The sequence below is a fragment of the Apiospora hydei genome (assembly GCF_038363865.1).
Source record: "Apiospora hydei strain CBS 114990 chromosome Unknown utg000002l_segment0_segment0, whole genome shotgun sequence".
NCBI classification, from domain to species: Eukaryota; Fungi; Ascomycota; class Sordariomycetes; order Amphisphaeriales; family Apiosporaceae; genus Apiospora; species Apiospora hydei.
In genome coordinates, this window is record NW_027117361.1 from 2,754,507 (window position 1) to 2,773,994 (window position 19,488).

The window sequence follows — 19,488 nt, forward strand, 5'->3', positions numbered from 1 at the left end:
CGCCCGCACCTGCAGCCCCGGCTGTACATACTTTACCTATGGCCTGATGCTTGCTGTTTCCATTGGGAGTCTATATATCGGATGACAGACAATAGGTACATACGACGGAATGGACGAGAGGCGGGCAGCGAGACGGGCCGGCACCGTCCACCGACTTTCGAACGCTACCCAAAACAAGGCACGACGGCAATGTTGCTTCTGGAAGAACGCATCGCAAGGGTTGTGGTCAAGATTCGACGATCGAAGTGGCTGGAGCTTGGTTGTTGGCAAGAACTCATTGGCTAGCGGGGTCCCGCAAAGCCACGTTACCGGGTTGGGCCTGGCGCAATGTTTCTCACTGCTCAACCTCAACAGTGAATAACGGGGCTAGCCAGCCAGCCATCCAGAAAAAAACCGGGAAACGAGACCTTGGACAAGGCAGTGACGTGGATCGACAGGCTGTCCCACAGGTTGACATGGAAACACCACACAACGTGTAATCGACATTTGTGACCAGCACCCATGTGCATCCCGAGATTCTAATCATTGGGCAGTCAATGATAGCCGCAGGAACCAGCTATCACATCACATCCGCCAGCGTTACGTCCTCTAACACATCGGATGTTCCTTAGGCGGGCAGACGGGCAGTCAGTCAGTCAGTCAGTCAGTTAGTCAGTCCAGCAGTGCCCGATGCTCCTGAAAGTACACTGATACTTGCCTGCCTGTTTACCTGCCTGCTTGTCTATCAATCAATAGGGGTGAATGCCAATTTGAACCATTTGCGCTCATAGCTAGCGCAACCGTAAGTGCCAGCAGCAGCACGATGCGGCAGAATCCGCATTGATGTCATCCAGTTGCCAGAACAGGAACCTCCCAAGCTACATCGAGCCTGTACTCCCCACCTAAAGCGATCCCGGTGGCCATGCACGGCGATCCTGGCTGGAGATCTCTCCAATCTCTCGACGCTATGCAGTTGAATCCCAGAAGCAAGATGGAGCCAGTCGGTCCCAACCGCCTTTCATTCACATTTTCTCACTACTACGTGGAGCACGCTGGAGAGTGGACGGTAGTGGCATGCAAACGCTTAAACTGATATTGCGTGTCTGGTCGGGGAGGGAGTATCTAGGTTAGGTGCTCGTGGAAGCCGTGGCTGCGTGGCACGGTCTTCTGCTGGCAGCAGGTGTATGCCGAGTAGGCCGTTTTCGAGTGACGAAATAGCACCCCTCCCTCGGCCCCTCCGCCTTTCCCTCTGGCAGAGCAAGGTTCAGCTTGCAGTCAGGCAGTCGATCATTTTTCCTTCGCGTCCAATCCAGTGTAGGTACGCCTCTCTCCACAGCCCGTGGGCCCTGGCTGGCAACTCTGTTTTTGCTTTGACAAGGTCCAGATCTCTGTTCGCGACATGTCTCCGTCCATCGGCCTATCAACCTCAAAAGTCTATCAGAAACAGCTGAGCGTCACCTGGACAACAACTGCAAGGATGCCACCAAACCATGTTCGTCCTCGTTGTGTGTAAATACCCAGCTTCCCCCAACGCGGTGTGAATCTGGGTCTTTCTAGTGCGGAAATGACGAGATCGACAAAAATCACCCACTCCCTGCGGCTCCAGGATAGTCACATCAGGCAGTGATCAATAGCTGAATTGTTGCTACTAGAGTTGGTTTACGTACAGCTGGGACATCTGGCTCACAACAGATGTCGGCTAATGACAGCAGAGGCCTCCCTTCGCACATTTGCCTTGTTGCCCTCTTTCCGAGGAGGGGAAGCACGGGGAGTTGCTGCATTCTCGTTAGGTGAAACCTGACTGGGTGTATGCAAACAGGCGGCCGGTATAACAGGACCCCATTCGTTTTCCCCGCTTGCCCAATGGGTGCGTTCCCACGGCCTCCAGCGATTACGACGCCCATGAGGGAAAACAACAACTCTTGGGTTCTATGGACGAACACTGATCTACAGCTGCCAGAAGGCGACGGTCTCTGGGCTCGACACGGGCTGATCTGCCGCCCAGAACGGATGTTCTGCCCAAGCCCGTTTCGATTAAAGGATTGTCCGCATGCGAGCTAGTTGGCTAGCTGTGTACCGACATGGCCGAGTTGGCTACCGTCTTTTGGACATGACGTCTCAATAGCAGCCGAAAGCCATCGTCCGACTTTGGTGTTTCATTGCCTATCACAAAGAAGCTTACCTGCCTTGGTGGCCATTCTAGCCACTTGACCACACCGACCCTGTTGCGTGGCGAAGCTTCGTAATATTGAACAGAGCCAGGTGCACTATCGGTATACACAGATACGCCCAGCCCAACAGCAAGGGTTACGTTGCTCACCGCGTTACTTTGGCCCTGCCAAACGCCTTGGAGAAGCGCCTGGTAAAGATCGTCCCGGATACCTATTATTTTCTGTGTGACGATATGCGATCTCGATACCCACTTCGACGTCGTTCAAAGGAAATTTGACCGCCTTGTTTGTGGTCGCAGCAAATCTCGGCAGGTATGGTAAGTGTACGGTATAGGGGCGCCGTAGAGTATGATTTCCTGTCACTTGCCTACCTACCGCCAATCTCTGGTGTTTGCGGGACCTAAACCTGCGGCCACTTTCTGATGGCCTCGAAACGGCTGCTGTATAATCTTGAGTTGCAGACACTGCCTGTCGCAATACGTATAGAGAGGGTAGAAGGGTCAATACGACTATTACACCACGGAGACGAATTCATCTTCACGTGACCCTCTTGTCTCGCCAACTTCATATAAAAATACGAGTACAAAGCCGTCAGCTCTGCAGATCGCGCACAAGGACATTTTTCTTTCTGTGAAACATTCATGTCTCGCAATTGACTCTTCGCTTTAATGGTTCAACCGAAGCTGGTTTGTTCTAGAAGATCAGCCCCTGGCCCAGCCCCTGACCCAGTCGCCCCTCTATTGACTGCGGCGTAGAGACCAAATGCAATGTTCGGGTCCCTGGGTTGGAGGCCCTCTCTGACAATCCTTTCTCTTGTCAGTCCCTCTTTTACTTTGCCACATACCTTATGTAGTTTGGTACCAGCGGTCTTGAATAGCTTGGGCACTGGTTGGAAGATATCAATGCCTGTTTTGGGCCTAAGCCTGCCAAGCCCCCTTTTCTACTTCAATACTGGTCACCATGGCGTTGGAAACTAGTAATACAACATTCTGTACAGTCAGCCGTTCCCCGCGATGGTGTTATCAAGCCTTTCAGACTATAAAATCAACAGTGTCTGCTGATTGCACATTCCTATTATCTATTTGTCTCCTAGCCTTGGCTTTATGACGATGATTGTCACGGCCTGGACTAAGCCCAGCCGTTTGTTAAGTCGTTTACCTGAAAACCACAGCAACTAATGTCACGTCAGAGACTAGGGAGTGATTGTTTAACATTTGTTCATTGGGCTCGCAAGTCGCCCTGCCACCATGCCCGTGTGAAGCACTGTGGCAGGCCATGGACCGACTTACGAAAACACAGGGGACCAAACTCGTCCAGGACCTGTTGAGTGTGTATCTCTACGATAGAAAACCAAAACGCAAAATGGGAAACATAACCTTATTCATAGTACAATGCATCGACGCGTCAACGTTCGGTACCTCACCGCTTGAGGGACCTCGCACATAGACAAAAACCCCCAAAAGCCATCAGGGCCACCAGGGAATTGGCCGTAATCAAATCCCAAAACATTATGTATGTATATCCATCATCAGCCATCTCATATCGTCATCTCTTCCCGGAAACCTTATCGTTACGATGCAGCACTTAACCACTGCACATCACGCAAGATTCGGGGTTCTCAATGCTGCCTGTGAAGTTTGTCAGTTGATGGAACTCAAAACGCTTAATGCTATAGGGATATGGGACAACTTACAGGCCAGCACAGCTTCGTTGTAGATATCAAACTCACGCTCCTTGCTCTCATCACCCTTGTCCTCTTCTTGGCCAGGCGTCTTCTTGCCCTGGAGAACTGGCTCAGACTCGTCCTTAACCTTCTCAGCCGGCTCAGTGGGCAGAGCCTTGGGGCTCTCGCCCTCCTCAACATCAGCCTTGAAGGGCACGGTCTTGATTGGGGAAGGTGCAGGTTGCTGGACCTGGGCCGCGGGCGGAGGGGTGGTGCTTGGCGTGGACATTCCACCGGGGCCGCTGGCAAGGCTGTTGTTCGCCATGGGTCTAGGCCCCGCAGCAGGGGAGGAGGGGTGAGATACGTAGCTGCCGGACGGGGGTGCGCGCTTCTTCAGGGCTCCTATCCGTGAAACTTGGCTATCCTCAACCTTCAGCTGTTCCTGGTCCACGGTGAACTGGATAGGAGCAGCAGCAGCTTGCGTTCTCAGGTAGTACATGCCCGTCTTCAAACCGAGCTTCCATCCCGCGAAGTGCATGCTGGTGATCTTACCCATGGTAGGATCACGCATGTGGATGTTGAGAGATTGGGACTGGTCAATGAAGGCACCACGGTCGGCAGCCATCTGCACAACGGTACGCTGTGAGATCTCCCAGACAGTCTTGTACAAAGCCTTGACCTCAGCAGGGATGTTGGGAATGTTCTGGATGGAACCACCCTCAGCGATGATGCGGTTCTTCATGTTATCAGACCAGAGACCCATGTCAACAAGATCCTTGAGCAACCAGGGGTTGACGACTTGGAATTCACCAGCCAGGACACGACGTGAGTAGATGTTGGAGGTATAGGGCTCGAAGCACTCGTTGTTGCCCAGAATCTGGGACGTCGAGGCGGTAGGCATAGGTGCCATCAGCAAACTGTTGCGAACACCATGCTGCTTGATCTGCTCCTTCAGAGAGGTCCAGTCCCAGAGATCGGACGGGGTGACATTCCACATGTCATATTGAAGGATACCCTGGGAGACGGGAGAACCCTCGTATGTGGAGTAGGTGCCCTCGACTTGGGCAATCTTCATCGAGGCCGTCAAGGCAGCGTGGTAGATTGTCTCGAAGATCTGCTTGTTCAGCTGCTTAGCCTCGGGTGATTCGAAAGGCATGCGAAGAGCCAAGAAGGCATCCGCAAGACCCTGGACACCAAGACCAATGGGACGATGACGCATGTTGCTGTTGCGTGCCTCAATGACGGGGTAGTAGTTGACATCGATGATCTTGTTCAGGTTACGGACGACAACCTGCGTGACCTCATGGAGCTTCTGGAAGTCGTACGTGCCCGAGCTGTAGTCGACAAACGCGGGCAGAGCCAGCGAAGCCAAGTTGCAGACGGCGACCTCATCAGGGGCCGAGTACTCGATGATCTCAGTGCACAGGTTGGAGCTGCGGATGGTACCCAAGTTCTTCTGGTTGCTCTTGCGGTTGCAGTGGTCCTTGTAAAGCATGAAGGGGTTACCAGTCTCGGTCTGGGCCTCGAGGATGGCGTACCACAGCTTCTGGGCCTTGACCGTCTTACGGCCCTTGCCCTCCGCCTCATACTTCTCATACAGGGCCTCGAACTCATCACCATAGACATCAGCAAGACCAGGGCACTCGTTGGGGCACATGAGGGTCCACTCTCCGTTCTTCTCGACACGCTTCATGAACAGATCCGGAATCCACAGAGCAAGGAAAAGGTCACGGGCACGGATCTCCTCCTTGCCGTGGTTCTTGCGGAGGTCAAGGAACTCGAAAACGTCAGAGTGCCAAGGCTCCAGGTAAATGGCGAAAGCACCGGGGCGCTTGTTGCCACCCTGGTCGACGTATCGAGCAGTGTTGTTGAAGACACGGAGCATGGGCACGATGCCATTGGAGGTGCCATTGGTGCCAGCAATGTAAGAACCGGTGGCTCGGATGCGATGAACATTGAGACCGATGCCACCCGCCATCTTTGAGATCATAGCACAAGTCTTTAGGGTGTCATAGATTCCCTCAATGCTGTCATCCTTCATGTCCACGAGGAAACATGAGGAAAGCTGGGCTTGGGGAGTACCAGCGTTGAACAACGTAGGGGAGGCGTGTGTGAAGAACTTGCTCGACATGAGGTTGTAGGTCTCAATGACCTTCTCGACGTCGTCTCCCCAGATGCCGACAGCGACACGCATGATCATGTGCTGGGGTCTCTCGGCAATCTTGCCGTTGAGCTTGAGGAGGTATGAGCGCTCCAGAGTCTTGAAGCCGAAGTATTGATAGTTGAAGTCTCGATCGTAGACAATAGCTGAGTCGAGCTCCTCCTTGTGCTTCATGACGCACTCGTAGGTCTCCTTGGCAATCATGGGCGATGCCGTGTTGTTCCTGGGGTTGACATAGTGGTAGAGGTCACTGACGACTGAAGACCATTGCTTCTTGGTCTGCTTGTGGAGGTTGGACACGGCAATACGTGCAGCCAGGATGGCGTAGTCTGGATGTGTGACGGTCATGTAGGCGGCGGTTTCAGCAGCCTAGGAGAAAGATGGGTTAGCAAAAGCAATCAAGAGTGGTTGGGGGGCAAGCAAACGTACCAGATCGTCGAGCTGTGCAGTCGTGACACCTCCGTATACACCGGAGATGACCTTTTGTGTGATGGCAACGGGATCGACGTGGTCGGCGTCGAGGCCATAACATAACCTCGAGACACGAGCAGTTATCTTGTCGAATTGGACACGCTCCTGGCGTCCATCTGTTTGATTATGAGTCGGCTGTGCCAGAAAGATAGGGAAAGGGCCTGATACATACCACGCTTCTTGACATACATGGCGAAGAAGGTTGAGTGTCTTCTGACCCGACGGGGGTGGAGAGATCAGTTGAGACGAGGGGTATTATGAGCGAAGTTCTACAGCAAAGTAGACGTTCTAGCAATTGGGCCTCGGGGTGATGTTAAGGCGGGAGCATCTACTGTGGGATAGGAGTAGAAGATGCTGGTATCGTAAAATGATGTGTGTTGTTGAGTGGAAAGTTGGGGTGTTGGAGGAACAACCGTCGATTTTGCAAAGGCGGGCCAATTTAAATGGAAATCGCGAACAGGCGCGCCTCTGGATGGTGGAAAACGCGTCGAAAACAAGCTCGGATCAAATCAATTGATTGATGTGAAGATGGCCCAGAAGGTACTTGGGATCTCTTGCAAAGACGCCAGAGGCCGGGGGTACTTTTCAGGCGCATTAATCAGCTCGAGAGGTGCAGGGATGGAAATCCGATACGGCTGGGGGACGGAGCAATCATCAATGGGCTTTGGACGCCTATTAACACGCCAGTGGACGCGCTTTTCCAGCTAAAAAGCACTTTACGCGCAGGTTGGTGGGGTGGTCGGACTCTGTCTGGTCTTACCACCCCTCTCTTGACACATGCACTTGACGTTGACACTGGTATGGGAGGCTTTTTTTTTTTTTTTTTTACTTTCACCAATTGATACAATCATTGCACATGGTGGCCAAGACCCCATAGCATCTAGAGAGTCCTTCTACGAGTAACTACCATGCTGATGTCGGATGCAATGGCTTGACGATGTAGTGCCGACTTACCTATAGGCACCCCAGTACGGAGTAGGCACCGTCGCATTTTTTTGATACCGTTGCCAGGCCAGGCCCCACGTACCAAGTGCGCGTTTCCCTGACAGCACTCTGGGGCCCTGTAGAGATTTCCCGTCTAGTAGATATTATAAAGCAACCTGGCCTCCCGCCGAGAGATTACGTATACTTATAAAGCCGATGTCGAGTGACCCCTATTATAGAGGTTATAGATAGGTACGTGTGTGTATAGTAGTATCCAGCCCGCGACTGCACTTTCTTAACCAGTCCGTTGGTCAGTAGGCATGTTGAGTGAGTGGCAGGTGGTAGGTACTTAGGTACGTAGTATGGTAAGCAGCGTGACTTTGCATATTGAAACTCGAGGCACCCCTCTTCCCCGCCATTGCCATAATCTTCACCAGATCCTTCAGCAGGAAAAGGGCATGTTTTTAAATATAGACCACTGCATAGATGTACCTACAATACATGTGAATACGGCATCTCATGTATGATGTAGGGGTTGTGCATGCAAGGCAGCCTGGACGAGCGGGCTTGCATCACCGTCCAGACTGCCTTGCATCAACACGAAAGCACGTGGTCAGTGCATACCTAAGTGGCTACCTCTCACCCGGGTAAATCGATACGAAACCGCCTGCATCAAATGCCAAATGCAGGTAGCAGCTAGCCAGCGACACTCACTGGCTGATAAGATTGAACACAGCCCTATACGACTATTCAGCTGCGTCGTGAGTCACCGTCAGATCTGGCATTGCATGTAAGATAGATGCGCCTATATCATGTACAAAAGTCAATGATACGACGTAGTTTCTCGTTGTTCGCATCCTCCAGTTTTAGAACTAGACCTCCTTTCCCGCTCTGTTCAACCCGCTTTTGCGCGAGGCCCATCTCATCATCATCGGTTTCTACCATGGCGTCGGAGCTATCGCCGTCCACGTCGACCCCGACCCCGGCCCCTGAGGCGGCAACTGGAGCCCCGGCCTACAAGCCTCGCTATATCGATGTAAATCCAAACAATAAACCCCAAGAATTTTCACGGCACTGGCTGACTGTTCTCTGTAGATTGGCATCAACCTTGCCGACCCCATCTTCCGCGGCAAACACCATGGAACCCAACGGCATCCAGACGATCTCAGCGCCGTGGTTTCGAGAGCCCAAGAGGTCGGATGCACCAAGTTGATCGTCACAGGTTCCGACTTCACGAGCTCCAGGGAGGCTCTTGAGATCGCCAAGCAGTACCGTACGTGTCCCCTGAGACGCTGTTACTTTGAGAAGGCTTTTTGATGACTAACTGAACCCCAGCTGGCACTGTTTATACCACAGCGGGCATCCACCCCCTGTTCCAGCGCCATCTTCAGCAGCGCCAACAAGCATGAGGACACAGACGGCCACACCATGCCCTGTGACCCGGACCCGTCGGCGCCCATCCCCGAGGACCACGAGCCAGACCACGAGAAGACGCAGAAGATCATCGCGGACCTGCGCCAGCTGATCGAAAACGCGCACGCTCAAAGCGGCGACGGTCCCGGGTCCCTCGTCGCCTTTGGTGAGTTTGGCCTCGACTACGACCGCTTGCACTACTGCTCGCGCAAGATCCAGCTGCACTCGTTCGCGGCGCAGCTGGACCTGGTCCTGAGCCTCAAGCCGCAGCTGCCCCTGTTCTTGCACTCGCGCGCGGCGCACGCCGACTTCGTCGCCCTGCTGAAAGAGAAATTCGGCGACAAGCTCGAGCGCCTTGAAAGGGGCGGCGTCGTCCACAGCTTCACCGGCACCGCCGAGGAGATGCGCGAGCTCATGGACCTCGGGCTCTACATCGGCACCAACGGCTGCAGCTTCAAGACGGCCGAGAACTGCGCCGTCGTCCAGGAGATCCACCTCAACCGCCTCATGCTCGAGACGGACGGGCCCTGGTGCGAGGTGCGCCCGAGCCACGAGGGTTGGAGGCTTCTGGTCGAGCAGATGAAGAAGGAGCAGCAGCAGCAGCAGCTACCCTTGTCCGAGTCGACGACACCAGGTACTTCGACCCCCAGCAGCTCGGCTGCCGCCACTACCGACAGCGCCACTCCGTCCGCGAACGGTAGTGGTGCTGCAACTCCTAACGGTCAAAAGCCATCGCAACAGCAGCAGTCCCAGAGAAAGGGCAAGAAGCCGCAAAAGAAGGAACCGGAGATCCCCGAGCGGTGGAAGACAGTGAAGAAGGAGAAGTGGGTAGAAGGTGCCATGATCAAGGGACGTAATGAACCCTGTATGATTGAGCGCGTGAGCAAGATCGTGGCCGCCATCAAGGGGGTCAGCGAAGAAGAGGTCTGCGAAGCGGCTTGGAAGAATACGGTTCAGGTGTTTGGATTAGACGAGTCAGTATAAACATAGACACTTAGACAAAGCGCACCATGAATGGGAATACCCCTGAAATTGTCACACAAGAAGACTGGTGCGTTCGTATAGGTCAACATGGCTGATACACAGTCTTGCCATTAGTAATTTCCCTTGTGGATTACGGATCTATCACAGCCCATGCTGTCAAACTGCTATTATACATCATTAATCATACATCATGAAGTTTGGTAGCGTGTATAGTTTACAGCCCGGATCCCTTATGGCCCCTTATCCTACCATGCCGCACAGCCCCTATCGTGACGCCTTCCTCGCCCGTCATCCAGCCAGGCATCCGCTCTCCATCCACAATGCCCGCTTCCACGAGCTGTCGGATACCGGCAAACACGTGGCTACCGTGGAACGTGAGTCGCACCTTGGGCTTCCAATCTCGGGCATCCCCTCCATCATCCTCGTCTCCGTCCTGTCCTCTCTCGAAGGCAAGGTCGACTCCACTCCTCCCTCCTTTGGTTCTCTTGCGCTGTTGCGATGAGTTGTCGTCGTCTTCCCCCACGTCTTCCGCATTCCCCCCGCCTTGGCGCTCGCCTGTTACAGCAGCAAATGTGTCCTCGACCAAGATGTCGACACGTTCAATGCCCTTGCCGTCATCCGCCTTTGCCGAGTCACCGAAGCGGGCCTGCGCCACAAGTCGGGCTCGTTTGGCTTCTTGCTGGTACTTGTCGTGCGTAGTCTTCGTTGACAAGGCGCGTTTCTTCCTCGCACCGCCGACCAAGTCCTCCGTCGCATCCTCGTCGGACAGGGGCGGGGTGGGCAAGACGGGGTTGAGCGGGGAGTCGGTCCTTTGGTTTTCGGAGGCGTAGATGGACCAGCCGCCGCCGGCCGCGTTAGTCCGCCCGGCACCCTTAACATGGAGTAACTCGGCCAGGTTGCGGGTGGACAGGTGGGCGGGGCGCAGAGCGTAGCGCTCGCGGGGGCGCGACATGGCCTTGGGGATGCCGTCGACGATAAGGGCGCGCAAGCTCTTGGACTCGCCCGTCGTGGTGGCGCCGGTGCTCTGCGAGTTGGACAGGTAGACGTGCGGCGAGGCGTCGGGGAAGGCGATGTACACGGTCCGGGACGCGTCGAAGCTGGTCGCGGCGCGCTCGCCGATCCGGTTCGAGACTGCCAGGCCCGTGTTGTAAGGCGAGTCGAGGATGAAGATGCGCAGGAGCCAGAGCGGCATGCCCTCGGGCCGGTCCAGGTTATAGTGGGCTTTGACGTCGGGCAGGACCTCGGCCTGGAGGTTCTGCACAAAGGTGGACGGGTGGAAGCGCGGGATGGCCAGGCACTCTTTATCCAGCTTCTGGGGGCCCTCGGCGCCGTCTTCCGAGGAGGGTGTCTTGAGCCGCTGGATCTTGTAGGCGGTCCACTTCAGGGAGCCCGGATGATCGTAGAGGTACTGGATGTCAGCCATGGCCAACTGATACAATGTGACGCCGTTGCGCCAGTCGCCTTCGACGATGCGGTCCACGACCTCGCGCTTGCTCCCTTTCCGTTGCTGCATGTCACTGTAGATCTCCCGAAGCTCGTCCAGTGAGCCGGCGGGCGGATAGAAGTCGTCGTCGTCGTCATCTCTGCCTTGCAGCAAAGGTGGGCACAGCGACTGGTTGGTCGGGTCCAGCCAGTCCAGCACCATGGACAGGAGAGACGGCCGGGACAGGCGATTCAGCAATTTGACCACGGCACTGTTTGAGGTCTCTACTGGTAATGATGATGGCAACCTAGCGGTTGTGGGCACGGAGAGGCGCGCCATTTTTCTGTATTTTGATTCACACGTTGAGTGTGTTGGGCCGATTGGTGATGGTGATGCTGGTGGCCGCCAGCAGCAGCTAACGCGTCAAAACGCGTCGGACCTTGTACAGGATCAATATGGATGGGCTCAGAGATGCGAATTTGGTTGGATGCCTATCCTGTCAATTGATGTTGCAGAAGCCACCCGCTCCGTTTGATTTAATGATTGCAGATCGAGCTGGTTCCTGAACAGCTCCTGTATCAACAGTTTATCGCGTCAATGCTGCGCTCCCACCTCAATCTCGACATTGAGCAGTAGTGAGTGAGTGCACATGTTTACAGTACGTGCATACACGTTATGCACAGTTTATGCAGGCTTAGATAAGCCCGCTAGCAGCCCCACGAATCCAGATCTAGATCACTTGGCATGTGATTGATTGATGGATGGAAAGTCAAATATTCCAATTCCAAACGCAGGGGCGCCATCGCAAGAAACCTGCTTGAAGAAGATCAACGTTGTCAATATCGACATTAGTGAAATGAAATTGCAACAGTTTTTCGTCGTTGAATGCCACGTACGATGTATCCAATACAGACTACACCTTCACCCGAACAACTGGGACAACCGATAGTAGGTACTGAGGCTGAACCCTAGATGCATCGATCCTCCGGCACTCGGCGATTGAGAACCGATTATAGTCACCTAATCAGGCATTTTCACCCGAGCTCAGACACCGAAACTGCTTTGATTTATAAGCCAGAGAGGCCACGATCGCCAAACTCTAGCGTGGTCAACAAGAAAGGCACTTTTCTCGGAATTCAAGCGGTGAACATAGCCGTTGGCATATGCACAGTCCTCCTCGTAAGGGAACGCTGGAGAAAGAGAGGCTACACTTTAATCCATTTTTAGGAAATACGATGCGATGGAGAAGTCCCTGGTTCGTGTCTTACCCAACATATGACCAGACCCCAGAGCCCAGAAGGTGGTGTGTCAGGGTTACGTATCTTGTATGTGTAACGCTGAAATAGATTAGATAGACACAAGGATGTGGTCATCATAGTCCTGTTCATATGCTTCCATTCTGCGCAGAAGACTAAAAGAAATAAAAAGCAACGATTTAAGCTGTGCATCCAGCTAAGCACTGGTGACAGGCTTGGGGGCTGGCTACCAGGTGCCCATCTCGTTGATCAGCTTGATTGGAAATAAAAAATGTAAGTACATAGGTATCGAATCAATGATGCAGACCAGACGACTCGACCCAGGTTAAGAGACGTAGCTTGCCGCATCCAGCCAACGGGCCACTCCACCTCCAATCAATGGTGGGCAGTGGGCGCTGCGGTTAAGGAACTCCGGTGGTGGGGAGAGGCAAAGAGAGGGGCATTGGGCACTTGGGGCATAGGGTGGGTGCTGTTGTCTTGCCTTTTTTTTTTTTTTGTTCTTTGTCTCGTCTCTCGATGCCTCTTGGGTATGACTACATGTATATATGCTCTGACCAGTTGCTCATCTGACTGGAGTATGAGTAAGCAAGTATGTCAGGGCTTATACGGGCTCGCAAGGTAATACTCTCGGTGTTTGTGTGTGTGTGTGCGCGCATCCAGGTGCACATCAGGGTCTACCTGCTTGTAATAGTACTCGCAGCATTGAAGTAGGAGCAGGAACAGGTTCAACATGAAGCCAGGCCATGTGGGCGCACTTCTGACGCCCTACTCGGGATGTACTCTGTAAATTAGGCCGTGCAAGCCAATCAGGGCCGCCGATTGCCCGCCAGAACCCCACGCTTAGGGGTGGTGCCACTGCGCCTTTTGTCCATGATTTGACTAATCCTTGATCAATGATGGAGTCGTTTTTACGAGCGGGTGAACTTGACGGTATTCGCATTCCACTCAAGAATGAACACTAGCCTTTCTTCCCTTCCCTTCCTGCTTCTCTCTTTTACTCCATACCACTACAACCCCATACTCGACTCTCGACAGCATTTCGAGAATCGAATCCGCAAACACCGCGACAACCAACTGCTGCTGTCGGTTTGACTTGTCGCACACCTCAAAACACCTCGTTCGACTCACCCGCAGCCGGCTTTGTGCGAACTTCGGCTACCGCCTACTGCCTTTGTTTCCTGACCCACCCTTTGGCAGTCCACAAAACTTGAGGCTCGCCCTTCGAACACATTTCTGGCCAGCACCGTCAAATCTGAGGAAAGGAGGGGAAACCGGCTCGTCGCAGAACTGAGCAGGATTGGGACCACGAACGCAGTATAGGCGACGACTCCTTGTGTGGTCGCTGAGGACTGGCAAAAATGTCGCTTTACAATGGAGGGAACGGGGGCGCCGAAATCTCAACTTCTCCCAATATCTTAATAATCTGAACGAGGTCTCGACCCAGGAAGCGTCTCCCGAAGAGACCTTCGTCGACGATGACCTCTCCATGTTCGCGGGGGAATTCATCGATTGGAGTCACACGCAGCCCGAGTTGCACGCGCCGGTAGAGGCCGCCGAAGTCAGTGCTCCGAACACTGATGCTGCTGCCGCCGCCAACCCGGCCCCGGCGGCCAATTTGGCCCTGGATTTCACCTCCCCTGTTGCCGGTAAGTCGTCGGGAGACTACATCATTTCTTCTTAGCACCCATCACGGGGGATTTTGCATTTTGTTGCACGTCTTGCATGCTTGGCTTTCCATTCGACCATGATGGCATCGCACCCCCGCATCGGGTGATATGCGGTGCAATGATGGTCGGGGGACTGCAAGTCGTGCATACGGTCAGCATCAAGCGCCCGTCAGTTTCCAGCAGCTGGACGCGAATTTTCTTATCATGAACCAGCCAATCCTGTCGGCTCTCTCCTTGTACCCCACGCTGCCTCATTTTATTCCTTGTTTCTATTGTCCAGGGTGATTGGCAGAGCCCCATTTTACATGCCCTTTCGAGCTGCATGGCAAGTGCCTCGCGGGCTTACATATACGTTAGCCGAGCTATGGCGCAATCGACGCTATGGTACCATACCCCGTGATCTCGGGGTGCCTGGGGGAAGAGTTCAGTTCATCACTGAAGCCCACCTTGGAACATCGCCATGGCGTTCACTGCTCAGGTTCTTGGGTTTATGGCCATCAAAACCTGCCCGAGCTTTGCCGGATGTCTTCAAATGAATAGCCAACCCCTTATCGTCGTCGCGTTTCTTCGTTATAGGCCTCCACTGACATCATGCCTCTAGACGAATTTGATTTCAACTTCGCTCACTACCCCAATGCGCCTGTGTCGTCATTCACAGAGGGCTTGAACTTGCAGCCTCTCCAGCCAAGCTCGCAATCAGTCTACCCACCAGCGGCAACCCAGCAATGCCCGTATGGCATCCCATCCGAGGCAGCAAGCAAGCCAGCCCCATCACACCCCGGCCGTTCTCGTGCTCGGCAGATGAGCCTCGAGGAGCAATCCCGAGTCGCTGCCGAAGAGGACAAGCGCCGCCGAAACACCGCTGCCAGTGCTCGTTTCCGAGTCAAGAAGAAGGCCCGTGAACAAGCCCTCGAGAAGCGGGAAAAGGAGTTGGGTGACGAGGTTTCAGAGCTCAAGAAGCGAATCACACACCTTGAGACCGAGAACAAGTGGTTGAAGAATCTGGTTATGGGAAAGCTGGATAGTAAAGATGGCACCGACAACACCAAGTTACGTGCTGCCCTCAAGGAAGTGGGCAAGGATTCGGGCTCCGAGGGCAATGTTGAAAAGGAATCGAAGGCAACAGAAGTCGAGGCTTCTAGTTGATGCATGAGTTTTGGTAATGGATGATGACGACCGACATGCGAGAGGCGTTGATGGGGAGAGGGATCTTATGATTTATATGAGGGATGTAGGCTGGTAACATATGCGTGTGTTTTTATTTTGTTTATGTTATGTGTGCTTAGTAGGACAAGAAATCCGACTCTCGCTAGCATAGGATGGAAACATGATAGGACTCCCTGAAAGGAGTACATGGAGTACACGAACAGATGGATATTACTGGGAAAAGGTCCTTCCCACTGAGCCACAACTCCGCCATTTGTTGTCATTGCCCCAAGCCGAGTTGAAATGACTACACATTCTAAATCGTCGTTTTCCTACCAAGCAGGTAGTCAGTGCATAAGAAGGGGCGAAATGGCATAGCCATTTGGCAGTACCATACACATTGTCGCTCTCATGTATGCTCATAAAATCGCAATATCGCGTGCTTATTGTTTCACTTAGCTAGTTGGCAGCATCCAACCTATGCTGAACACCTACCCTACCATAAGGTAACCGAATGGACATTTAGAGGACGACACATAAACGAAACCTTACCGGAAAGATATTGATAATTTATTCAATAAAATAGATAACAGAGAAGATAAAATGAACGCTTTGGTATTTCAGATCTATATCCAGGCCCTGGCACTCCTTTTTCATTTTCTTTTTTAGGACTCGAGTCGCAATGGGTCCCGTTCCCCGTTATCCCTCTTTGCCATAAAGCCAACAACAATCCCTTGCTTGCTTACTGCTGCTTCCCGCCCTCCCCCTCGGCGGGGGTAGTAGACTTTCCTTCCTCCCGCAGCTTCTTCAGCCGCTGCTGGTTCCGCTTGCCGATGATCCGCAGCGTGTTCTCCCGCTCGAGCTCGCTCATCTCGGCCCAGTTGCCGATCCGGCTCATGGTGCCGTCCTGGTGCACCACCAGCGGGCCCAGGTGGTCGAGCTTGAGGCCCTCGCCGCCGACTTCCAGCTGGCGGGCGGCGGTGCCGTCCTCGCCTGCTGCTGGGGGCTCTGGGAGGGGAGCGGCTGATGATTTGAGGGGTGGATTGGTCTGTGGTGGTGGTAGTAGTATCCTGGTTGGGTGGTGTGGTGGTGGAAGAGGTGGAGGAAGACATTGTCCTTGTCTGAATTGAGAAGACTCTAGACGGTATCCTGGTGGGCAGTTGGTGATGGTACAGCCTTCTTGGTGCAAGTGTTTTCAGGAGGAGGATCTTGCTAGGTAGGCTTAGATATCTCATGCCTGCCTGTGTCTGCCGAGCAAAAAACAGATGATTATGAAAATACGATTTTGGTAGTAAGTGCTACTGGCGAATTTGCTACGTGGATTCTTGTTGCGTATAAGCGATTCAGGGGTTCTAGAATCCTCTGGTCGGTTTGGTATAAGGCATGGGAGTATTTTCTGATTGGGTACGGAAGCTGCTAGAATAGCTCGGCCCTAGCCACATTGCCACAGCCACTACCTCCTGGCGCTAGCCACGATACCATGCTTCCCTTCAAGGAGGTGATGGGAGGTAGAGAGGGCCAGACAAAAAACATGCTACTTCATTTCTCATTATATATTCTCAATTTAGTAGTTACATTATATCGTGCTTTCAGATCCAAGATTTGAGTAGTCATTATATATGAAACAAGCCATATCTTTCTTTAGCCATCCTCTTCATCGTCAAGCAAAGGAGTTCGAAGTAACTCAATATGGCAAAGGATCAAGGTCGAGTCCTTCGACGGAGAATTTAAAGGAATCGTTTCTAGGGCGGAGTATATTATTAGTAAAAAGACAGTGACAGAAAGAAAGGAGGTATATGTGTAATGAATGGTTGCCAGAGAGGGTAAGAGAGGGAACTACATAAGACTCACCTTGAGTAGCTACCAGCGGCATCAAGATCCAAACGTCCTCTGATGCAATCTTCGAAATCGACATCGGCGTAGATGATGCCTTGGTCATCCTCCCACTGAGGTCCAGCAATCACATCGCCCATGGGAGAGACAATGCTTGAGCCGCCACGCGATAGGAACTTGCCCGTAGAAATGGCCGTCGTCGATTTCCTTGTGGTGGTGGCGGCTCCGGCGCCAACTTGCTGCTGCTTCTGTTTCTGTGCGTCGTCCACAGCCGAGACATCGACGCCTTCGTCTTCCTCCGCCACCACATCTGCAGCAGCAGAGGCGGTCTTTTCCTTTCCATCGCAAGGAAGCACGATCTCGTTCCCATCATCGTCAAAGATCGACCGTCTTCTCTCTTTCCTCGCCCTAGATGGCGAGGAAGAGCTAGAGGTAGTACTAGCAGCGCGAGGAAGGGCGATCTCGAATCCCTCTTCTGTGAGGCACGAGTTACGTCTCCTCGTGGTGCTGCCATGGTGGGCGTGAGGTGGAGAAGTCACCCGAGACAGTGCCTCTCGATCGTAAGGGGATGCAACAGCCGATACCGAGCCGCTTTGCTGCTGCTGCTGCTGCTGCTGCTGGGTACCTCTACTGCTGTGCACGCACATATTGGAGCTGACAACGAAGCAGCGGCCCTCGAGCGCGATGGTCCGCATCAGCCCGAGCCAGGTATCGCGGCCGTCCGCGGTGGGCGCCAGGTATAGGTTGATGTTCTGCTGATAGAGGGACTGGCGGAGCAGTGGCATGTAGTTCTCCCAGCAGATGGCCGCTGCGAGGTTGATGCGCACGCCGCGGATGGTCGTCGTTACTGCTTTCAGCGTGGCTGGGGACCCCTGGGCCCAAATCAGGCGTTCGGTTCCAGTCTATCCGCCAATTTGTCAGCTTCATATTAAGTTTCAGTCTTCTAAAGCAATGTGGTTGGTGTAGATTTGGTAGGTGCTGTTGGCTCATCCTGGATATGGAAGTCCCGGGATCAATGCGGTCGTCAGGCCGGTGCTTCAACTCCTCACAGACCCGCAACCTGCCGTTCAATGCAAACAAGATCTTGGATATAAGTACTCGACGGTTATTCCCGCAATTCACAAACCCCAAAATTTCACATCATCGTCGAGGCTCGCTTGTAATATCCCAACGTCAATCTTGGGTCATGGACCAAAGATCGTTAAAGATGCCATTTTTACGTTTGAAAGAAAGGGGTTTGAGAATCAATACCCAATGAGCTCCGGTGAGTGTAGGTTGTGGTCCATATTGATAGGTTATCCGCCTGGATACTCCTCTTACAGGCACATAATCAACTAGGAAAAGGAGTAATAGTGGTAGAAGGGAAGGTGTGACTTACTGGCTGGACTTTGCGCCTTTTCCCAATCATCCCTTGGTTAGGCGAAACGTATACGACAGAGCAGTACAGGGACCCGCCCGCCTTCTCGACAAGTCCCACCACGATGAAGACACCCGTCTCCCGCGCGATGCGTTCGAGCTCTTCGCGTGTTCCATCACCCCCGCTGGTTCTGGGCGGTGGTGGCCTTCGGGTCCCTAGTAGCGGCAACATCATCCGCGGCCTCCGCCTGGTTTCCAGGCAACTGCCTCCTGACCCAAGCATCCCCGGCGCCGGCGCCGTTGCCCACGGTATCGCCCAAGTCGACAGCAGCCTGGAAGTAGCGCAGGAACTCGTCGCGGCCCTCGTCGGTCCGCGCGCCGACGCGACACCCAAAGTCGGAGCCCGCGGGTAGCCGCCGAGGTATGCCTCGGGCAGCAGGAGCAGGTCGGCCTGGTTGGCCGCCGCGCGCGCGGCGATCTTCTGGAGCTGGGAGAGGGTTTCCCGGGTGGTGCCCTGGGTCGCCGGCGATGCCGTGGCTAAGCGGATTGCTCCTTTTGGTGGCACTCCCATCTTTTCCGGGTTGCGTGAGGCGATATCTTCCTTGAGGGACAGTGGTAGTGACAGGTAAAGTGATGTAGTTAGTTATATTAGTAGTATGTAATAGTAAATGGCAACTATTAAGGTTGTGGTGTAAGGTGGTCGGTCATATGATATGTTGAGGGGTGAGGGGCTACTCTGGATTTAAGTAGGTAGGATCATGTAGGTAATGATGTATATATACTTCCTAATGTATGCACTTACATGCATCAATGCGAGTGACCATCACATCACCCCCGCCGCTGGTTTTATGGGACTGACCTGGTTATTACTCGCATCTCTCTCGCTTACTGAATGATCATCACAAATGGCGACATTGGATGCTGTTTCAGTCACTCTGGTCGGACTGAGGTTTCATTAGGGTTGGTTTGCATCTTCACTATGACATCCTCAGGAACTCCAAGGAGCTGAACGCACTTAGCTACTATGTGGCCCGCTATGGC

The 19,488-nt window shown here is 53.5% G+C and overlaps 6 protein-coding genes across 6 annotated transcripts; 2 read left to right on the top strand and 4 right to left on the bottom strand.

The window, feature by feature from the left end:
- Positions 1–3,734: 3,734 nt before the first annotated feature.
- Positions 3,735–6,636, bottom strand: PG997_000875 (Ribonucleoside-diphosphate reductase large chain; the record flags this gene model as incomplete). Its single annotated transcript, XM_066805190.1, has 4 exons — positions 3,735–3,778; positions 3,844–6,343; positions 6,404–6,561; positions 6,618–6,636. 4 exons carry the CDS (start codon positions 6,634–6,636, stop codon positions 3,735–3,737), a joined length of 2,721 nt encoding a protein of 906 aa, XP_066674963.1.
- Positions 6,637–8,312: 1,676 nt separating this feature from the next.
- On the top strand, positions 8,313–9,766 carry PG997_000876 (TatD family hydrolase; the record flags this gene model as incomplete). The annotated part of the gene is made up of 3 exons (XM_066805191.1): positions 8,313–8,405; positions 8,465–8,646; positions 8,749–9,766. 3 exons carry the CDS (start codon positions 8,313–8,315, stop codon positions 9,764–9,766), a joined length of 1,293 nt encoding a protein of 430 aa, XP_066674964.1.
- Positions 9,767–9,980: 214 nt separating this feature from the next.
- PG997_000877 (uncharacterized protein) lies at positions 9,981–11,528 on the bottom strand (the record flags this gene model as incomplete). The annotated part of the gene is made up of 1 exon (XM_066805192.1): positions 9,981–11,528. One exon carries the CDS (start codon positions 11,526–11,528, stop codon positions 9,981–9,983), a length of 1,548 nt encoding a protein of 515 aa, XP_066674965.1.
- A 1,647-nt stretch (positions 11,529–13,175) lies between these two features.
- PG997_000878 (regulatory protein cys-3) lies at positions 13,176–15,258 on the top strand (the record flags this gene model as incomplete). The annotated part of the gene is made up of 3 exons (XM_066805193.1): positions 13,176–13,228; positions 13,823–14,091; positions 14,714–15,258. 3 exons carry the CDS (start codon positions 13,176–13,178, stop codon positions 15,256–15,258), a joined length of 867 nt encoding a protein of 288 aa, XP_066674966.1.
- Positions 15,259–16,000: 742 nt separating this feature from the next.
- PG997_000879 (uncharacterized protein) lies at positions 16,001–16,700 on the bottom strand (the record flags this gene model as incomplete). Its single annotated transcript, XM_066805194.1, has 2 exons — positions 16,001–16,266; positions 16,667–16,700. 2 exons carry the CDS (start codon positions 16,698–16,700, stop codon positions 16,001–16,003), a joined length of 300 nt encoding a protein of 99 aa, XP_066674967.1.
- A 242-nt stretch (positions 16,701–16,942) lies between these two features.
- On the bottom strand, positions 16,943–19,018 carry PG997_000880 (nitrilase; the record flags this gene model as incomplete). Its single annotated transcript, XM_066805195.1, has 3 exons — positions 16,943–17,000; positions 17,110–17,993; positions 18,470–19,018. 3 exons carry the CDS (start codon positions 19,016–19,018, stop codon positions 16,943–16,945), a joined length of 1,491 nt encoding a protein of 496 aa, XP_066674968.1.
- Positions 19,019–19,488: the final 470 nt, after the last annotated feature.